This window comes from Pygoscelis adeliae, unplaced genomic scaffold (assembly GCF_000699105.1).
Source record: "Pygoscelis adeliae isolate BGI_AS28 unplaced genomic scaffold, ASM69910v1 Scaffold160, whole genome shotgun sequence".
Classification (NCBI taxonomy): Eukaryota; Metazoa; Chordata; class Aves; order Sphenisciformes; family Spheniscidae; genus Pygoscelis; species Pygoscelis adeliae.
In genome coordinates this window covers 2,980,868-2,988,571 of record NW_008824035.1, presented here as the reverse complement: position 1 = coordinate 2,988,571, position 7,704 = coordinate 2,980,868, and the positions used below count along the sequence as shown (strand labels likewise).

The 7,704-nt window shown below is 41.3% G+C and overlaps 1 protein-coding gene across 1 annotated transcript in view; it reads left to right on the top strand.

Annotated features, from left to right (window-relative positions):
• MPP4 (membrane protein, palmitoylated 4 (MAGUK p55 subfamily member 4)) overlaps positions 1-6,551 on the top strand; it is a 22,348-nt gene extending 15,797 nt beyond the window's left edge. Inside the window, exons 17-21 of the mRNA XM_009332930.1 lie at positions 416-496; positions 2,039-2,132; positions 2,959-3,067; positions 5,020-5,154; positions 6,151-6,551. Of these exons, the coding sequence (XP_009331205.1) occupies positions 416-496; positions 2,039-2,132; positions 2,959-3,067; positions 5,020-5,154; positions 6,151-6,342 (611 nt within the window). The 3' untranslated portion in view covers positions 6,343-6,551. The remainder of the gene's footprint in view (positions 1-415; positions 497-2,038; positions 2,133-2,958; positions 3,068-5,019; positions 5,155-6,150) is intronic.
• Positions 6,552-7,704: the final 1,153 nt, after the last annotated feature.

The following is a 7,704-nucleotide window of genomic DNA, read 5'->3' as shown; positions in this document are numbered from 1 at the left end:
ATGCCTTTAATAATGCTTGCTATAGGAAATACTGTATTAAGTGGGCTGCAGCTTTCAAGTAGTCTTTAATGATAGCGACTGAAAGGAAGCTGCTGTTCTGCAGTGTTCCATGATCCTGATAAAGCAAACTGGGTAAAGGCAAATCCATTGTCCTTTCAAAGTCTGGATGTATTTGATAATAATAATTTTTTCTTTTAAATGGAATTGCTGGGTTGCCTCCTGGGTATGACTATATTGCTGAGAGGTGATTTGTACCCTGAACCAATCAAGATGCTTCAGTCACTTCTGGTACATTTTTGGGGAACTTACATTTCATTTGTGTGTGTGCAATGTGTTAGAATATGGGCGAGGGGAGGGGGTGTGCATGTGAAAAGTGCCTCTGCCAGTAATATTAGTTGCTTTGCCAACTTTTCAGGTCCTGCAGGAGTTGGTGTGAATGAGCTAAGGAGAAGGCTTATTGCAAGTAACCCACGAGAGTTTCAAAGTGCCGTACCTCGTATGTAATGTTCTTCCTCTTTCCCCCACTACCCCCTTCAAACGTGATTAGGAAATGTCAAGTACCTCCCTCTTGCCTTTGTGTGTTCATACACTCATTGCTGTATGGCTGTTTTTTCAGCTCTGCTGCAAGCCAGAGGCAATTGCTTTTATAAGGGTTCGTTTAAAATACTATCTTTCTCTTTATTTTGGCAAATCAGCCAGAAGTATTTTCAAGTTACAGCTCCTGAAACCCTTAAAGCTTTATGTAGCAGTAGATTGTCTGCATGGTTTTGTTTAATCTTGATGTTTGCTTTTCCTAAATTTAAAAATAGGAATGTTTCTTTGGGATATTGTAAGTTCATAGTGTTTAAGTGATCAGATATGAGAATGACGACAACGGAAGTTGGTGCTTAATAGGCTTTGCAGCTTTCCTCATTAGCCTTCTAGGCTCAGATGAGACTTACACAGCTTAATTTCTGATGGTAATAATTGCAATAGTTTCTATCTGTGCTTATTTGGTTCTTGTGATTTGGATAACCAAACAGGAAATGTATGAATCTGAAGCTGGTTGAAAATTCAGGAATTCTTTTGTGCTTAAGATTCCAGATATGGGCAAGGTGCAAGTGTGGGAAGGCTTGTGGGATGTTTCCGAATGAGCTTTAATAAATTTTACCTCAGAGGAGCAAAAACAGTTGTGCAACCAGTTCCAAAGCAGTTCCTCATTGGTTTGAGTCACAGATATTTGGATTAAGCCACTCTCCTCCTATTCCAAGAAATACAGATGTGCTTTGCCAATTTTGAAGGACTTGCCACTGGGCAACCAGGACAGTAGATGTCGTGGTTTAACCTCAGTCGGCAACTGAGCACCACACAGCCGCTCGCTCACTCCCCCCACCCCCCGGTGGGATGGAGGAGGGAATTGGAAGAGCACAAGTGAGAAAAACTCGTGGGTTGAGATAAAAACAGTTTAATAATTGAAATAAAATAATAATAACAATAATAAGAATAATGTAATAATAATAATAATAATACACAAAGCAAGTGATGCACAGTGCAGTTGCTCACCACCCGCCGACCGATGCCCAGCCAGTCCCCGAGCAGCGGCCCCCCCGGCCAGCTTCCCCCAGTTTATGTACTGAGCATGACGTCACATGGTATGGAATGTCCCTTTGGCCAGTTTGGGTCAGCTGTCCTGGCTGTGCCCCCTCCCAGCTTCTTGTGCACCTCCAGCCTTCTCAGTCGGTAGAGCAGGGGAAACTGAGAAGTCCTTGACTAGTGTAGTGTAAGCACTACCTCGGTGTGTTATCAACATTGTTCTCCTCCTAAATCCAAAACACAGCCCTGTACCAGCTACTAGGAAGGAAATTAACTCTATCCGTGCCAAAACCAGGACAGTAGACAAGGCTTTTGCTCTGGATTAACAAATGGAAACAACTCATTTTATTACTTATGAAAGTACTGATTTATAGTCCTTCATGAAAGTTGTCTCATTTTCATTTATAAAATTACAAGAATTTACTTGCAGTTGGGGTTTTTTGTGTGTGCATATATCTCCTTTCAGACACCACTCGTGTTCAGAAGAGTTATGAAATGAATGGTCGTGAATATCACTACGTATCAAAGGAAACTTTTGAAAACATGGTGTATAGCCACAGGTAACTAGGAGAGACAAATTACATTTTTGTTACTTAAAATGTAACATGATCCAAGAAAAGCCAGTTTTGTAGTTAGGTCCCAAGTCTGGGCTCCTCCACTCGTACTTACTATGGATGTTTGGTGTAAATTTTGGTGAAACTGCTTGAGCCCATTGCTTCAAAAACCGTGTTTGTGCAGGTGCAAATAAGCTCCTCTACAATTAATCTCAGAATCCTTCTAAAGGGAAGTGGGATCTCCAGGACTGAGCTCACTTGATGTGCTTGTAAGTTATGAGTTTAGCCCTTCTGGAAATTGGACTGCTTTCTAAAACTGAGCAGTGAGTCGGACCTGTTCCTGATCTACATCTCCATTGCAAAACCTCTGCAGTGATGACATCTCCAGCACCTGAACTGTAAGGGCCGAACTTTCATAAGTGTCTGCTCCTTTCTATGCATCAATAATCCCTCTGCTAAGACAGACCGGCTCAGCACCAGAAGCTACACTCCTTGAGCTGTGCCAAGTGCTTTGAGATCTTCTGATTTATGAAGTTATTAGTACTATCTAAATGACAAGCATTTTCTCATTAGAATCACAACCTCGAAACGCATAATTTGTAACAAGATGAGTAAAAAATGCATGCTTTGGAGATGTCAAACTGTAACGGTTCTGATTTTGTGCCCAGTGTAGCGGGGAAGAGCAAAGGTGGAGGTTGTTCATCAGTGTTCACTGTCTTTTATGATCATTCAGTCTTGATCACTGGATTACATGTGAAGACTTCACCCTTAAATGGAACCTTTTGAGACTCAAGTGCTCTTTCATTTTCCTTCTTCCTCACCGCTGTTGCAGAATGCTGGAATATGGGGAATACAAAGGGTACCTGTATGGTACCAGTATTGATGCAGTGCGAACAGTCCTCGATAAAGGCAAGATCTGTGTAATAGATTTAGAACCACAGGTGAGTTGTAAAGGGGCAGGGACTCTACAGTTCATATCTCCTGGGAGGAAAAATAATTCTCTGTACATTCTTGAGCTGTTGGAACAGTGTTAGTTGCTTTGTCTTGTTTTTCACTTTAGCTCATGGTGCTTATTAATAATAGATTATTCTTTGCGTGGGTCTTGGGGGTGGGGGGAATACTACAGTGGCAAGTATGTACAGATCAGTATAGTTCACTTGTTTCCAAGTCAGCAGCTGCATTATCAGGTGGAACGGTACAGAAATGAGTTTTCATACTTGCTTAAAGCAAGAATTCTTTTTTCATGTGGAGACCGCTGCATGGGATTTCCTCCTCCTCCTCCAAGCCCTGTTAGTTGAGAGTTCTGTCCTTCCGTTAGCAATCTCTGAACACCCTTTGGTAAAAGCAGCAACTATTAAAGTAATCAAGCAAAAGCAGGGAATTATATCATGCATTTATTTCTCTTCAGAAGTAACTTAACAGCTGGGAGTAAGCTGCTGGCGCACATGACCGAACAGCTCTACAAGAACCTCCAGCCCGTGCCTGCTCTGTAGACCACCACTCATCTAGGGACCACAGTTTGCAAATGTTTACTATATGAGAAAGGGCAGCTGGCACAGCTTCCACATGTGCCCTAACAGATATTGGCAAGAGGTGCTTCAAATATTAGGGTGATTGCCAGATGTTTCTATGCTGGGCATTGCAAAAAAACTTCTAATGCAATCTTTGCATTCTTCTGTATTTTTTTTTCTTAATTGCTTTTATTTTCTCTAACACTTTCAGAACTACTTACCATGCTAGTCTTTTCACTTAGACACTATTCACTTATTTTTTTCCCTTCTATCTTTGCATTGAATTTGCTGATGAAGATAAGGCTAATAAAGGCTTGAGTTTGTAAATATCTAAGAGACTTAAAGCTGTGTCCAGCAGAATCCTACTAAACTTCTCTGAATTACTTGCATATTTAGTACTTCGGAGCTGTTTAGGCTACTAGGTTTCAGCATCTCTTCTAACTGAATGTAAAGAGAGACACCATAACTCAGTAACTTTTAGATACTTCCCTCTAATTATGCAGAGCCAGTGTAGTCAGAGACTTAGGTTAGCAGTGGTTTGTGCTGTTTGAAGTAGAAGTTACATGACCTGTGGGGTACTACTCAAAATCCAAACCGCTATAAGGGGCAGATTAGGCCACACTTCAGTCTTCGTTTCACTTCTAAAAATGTCTTTGGGTTTCTTCTGCTATGCTTCTCCTAAACAAGAGGGAGAAGAGGAGGGAGAAAATGGAATTTTGCTACTTGAACAGATGTGCCACTATCAGTTTTTTAGGGTGTGACTTTAAAGGACAAGTTTTGGGAAGGGTATTAAGTAATAGCACATAGCTGTTCTTCAGTAACTGCCGTGGGGTAGGAGCATTACTGCCAAGCTGCATACTTGTATTTTAAATCTGGTGTCTTGGCCAACTTTACATGCTGTGCTTTTTGCTTTTTTGTTTTCTTTTTTCTAGTTCCCTCCACTGCTTTGCAGTAGTTTAAAAATGCTTATTAGCATCAGGGAATGCTACACAGCACAAAGTTTTCCGAAAGCAGGATACTTTCTTCTGGTATGGGGCAATAAAGTTGTGCTTTTTCCAAAGGTAGCTCCCCAGCAGTTAAAAAAACAGATTTCAGATTCATCTTTAGTGTTGTTGATTGTAGAGATCTCTTAATGACAATGTCCAGTCATTCACTGGAGTTGAAAGCATCTCCTAGTAAGGTTACCAAGCAGAATTAAGTGACTGGTATGCTACAGTTGCTTGACAATGGTCTGGTCCAGGGATTATTAGTGAGGTCATTTTAAAGTAGGTGTTCCTGAAAAAGATTACTGCTAGGTCTGGAGATAACAGCACGTTGTAAACAGTTGGCTTTTTATGGGAGTAAAACTGGGATGAATACTTCTTTTTACTCTTAATTTGCAGGGCATACAAGTAGCCCGGACTCATGAATTAAAGCCCTACATTATATTCATCAAGCCATCCAGCATAAGCTGCATGAGGCAGACTCGTAAAAATGCCAGGATCATTACAGATTATTATGTGAACATGAAATTCAAGGTGAGATTTGGGAATTGAAGAGACTCAGCTTATTATTCTGGGATTCTGTGTTTAGAACATACTGCGTTCTACTATGTTACTAGGTTAACTCTTTAGAAGATTATTGTGTCTTTAGGATCAAATCTAAGTTATTCTTGTCTTTTTCTGTTTGGTTTGCTGGGATTTTTCCTCCCTCCAGATTTGCTCTGAAGCAGAAGTGTTGTAATTTGCACCTAGGGGATGGAGGCATTTTGCTTCAAAATGCCTTTAAAGGAGAGGCTATTTTGTACATCTTTGTTTTTATTAACTGCCTTGTGACAAGATTTGAGTCAACACATACATTTACTGTTTGCACTGAAATATCAGGGAGGTGCTTCATTCGGTAATTTAATCAAATATTTTTTCATGTGGTTATAAGAATGTATTGTTATTTCATGTATGCTTAATGACAGTATCAATATCAATTCTATACTAAGTTCTATAGATAAAACACAAATCCTGCTTGTAGGAAACGCATATCTTGTATTTACAGTGTGTCTAGTGCATTGTCACAATTGTTTCCATGCAAATTATCATGAAGTTTAGCGTCTTAAAATTTTGGAGACCTCAGTCCATAACTGTATATGGAAAGGAATCGTGATTGCTATGGCAGAAAGAAACAGGAACACTGGGGAAATAAACTGAAGTGTGGAACGAGAACACAAGTGCTAGTGGATTTGCCTTCGAGTCCCTAACGTCCTCTGCCAGCACCTGGCAGTAGAATAACCTTTTTGGGGCAAATGGAGCATACTGAGACACAGGGTATCTCCTTGGGAAGAATATGGCAGTCGGCTCTGTTTCAGAGACTTGGGACTGACTGTAGCACGTGTACTTTACGACAGCAAACTGTAAATGATATAAAGTACACTGGCACTATATTCACCTCTTGTCTACGTGGCCCAAGGTGTTCTGCAGATGCCATGCAGGTATGTTTGTTTACAACATTAAAGCTTTATAGACTTACTCTGTGTCTCGCAGGAAGAAGATTTACAGGAGATGGAAGATTCGGCTAAGAAAATGGAAGCTCAGTTTGGTCAGTTCTTTGATCAAGTGATTGTGAATGACAATTTACAAGAAGCATCTGCGCAGCTGCTGTCTGCAGTCCATCGTGCGCAGGACGAGCCCCAGTGGGTCCCTGCAATATGGATATGCTCAGACACTCAGCCCTAATTCTGAGCAGCAGGCAGCTTCAGAAAGATTACAGCTTATGTTTTACTTCAAGAATAATCCTCATGTCAGGATTGCAAGAATTTATCTTTGTGTGTGAGGGATTGGAAAGAGGATTAGGAAAGAAGCTGCTGCAGGAGATGTAATCATACTGTGTTCTGTGTAGGTCTTCAGATTTTTATGTTACAGTTGTATCCACTTTTGTACAAAAAAGGAAATATTGTGAGCTCTCAATTACAAGAATAAAGCAAAATCTATTTTGTTGCATGTATCTGCATAATTTGCTTGTACATAGCTATGGAAAATTCCTTTCTTTTTATTATGGTCGTTCTGGTACTGTGATACCTGTACATTCTGGAAGCCTTACTGACAAACGACACTCAGTCGATGTTCAGTCCGGAGCATGCTCTTTTTGCATGCTGTCTTTGAGCAAAGAGTGTTATTTATGAAGGTATTGGTTTGCTGCTTACCCTTTTTACCTTTGAAGACAGGACAGAGTGGCGTTGTCACAATAAAAATGACTCTAGAAACCACAGTTATCTTCACAATACATGTAGCATGTCTCCCCGCGGCGCCCGGGAGACCATGTCTCTCTTCCATCAACTCAAGTGGGTAAAAACTGCCAGAACATGGATTTGCCAGAGGGGAAATAAAGTCTGAAGCCCCTTTTCCCATTGGTTTGCTCTACAGTAGCATGTTCTCCTCATCAAATGGTGCAGTGCTTGTGGCAAACGCGTTCCTTGCTCTCTTCACCTTGCATTACAGCTGTCTTGCCCTCTGAGGAACACGGCCGATCATTCTGTTGGCCTACCTCTCCTTGGAGGAAACCCAACAAAAGCGATTTAAAGAGTCTAGAAAGAGATTATTCAAAGCCAAATATTGCAGCTACCAGCATGCCTGCTTGTTCTAGCGTCAGGCCTAGTATTCCTTGTTTAGAGGTAAAACTGGACAGACCGTGTCACTGGTGTGGGCTAAGTACAGGTAGAGAGCGAGGCTGGTGCCAGCTCTGTGCTGCTGGTCCATGACCAGCTTCCCACTTCTGCTGCCTAGTCCAGCCTTTGTCCACTCACTCTCCTCGCCTATTTTTCATAGGTTTGCTTTTGGACAGATTAGCTTTCACTATTAAAAAAAGAAAGGTCTTCTCATTAGAGTTGCATTTGCTTCTTGTGTCCGTTTGTGCTGGAACAAATTTTTATCACATTTTCTACTTTTTCCTTTTCATTTACTGTGTATAACTTCATTTTGCAAATTGTGTCCGTGGCTACAAGCTAAAGGAGGCTAGAAACCTTGTTTTCTGACTAACGTGCATTCGACTTTGCTCGCCCGCAGCCCGAGGGACGCGGACCCCCGCCCGCCAGCAGCCGG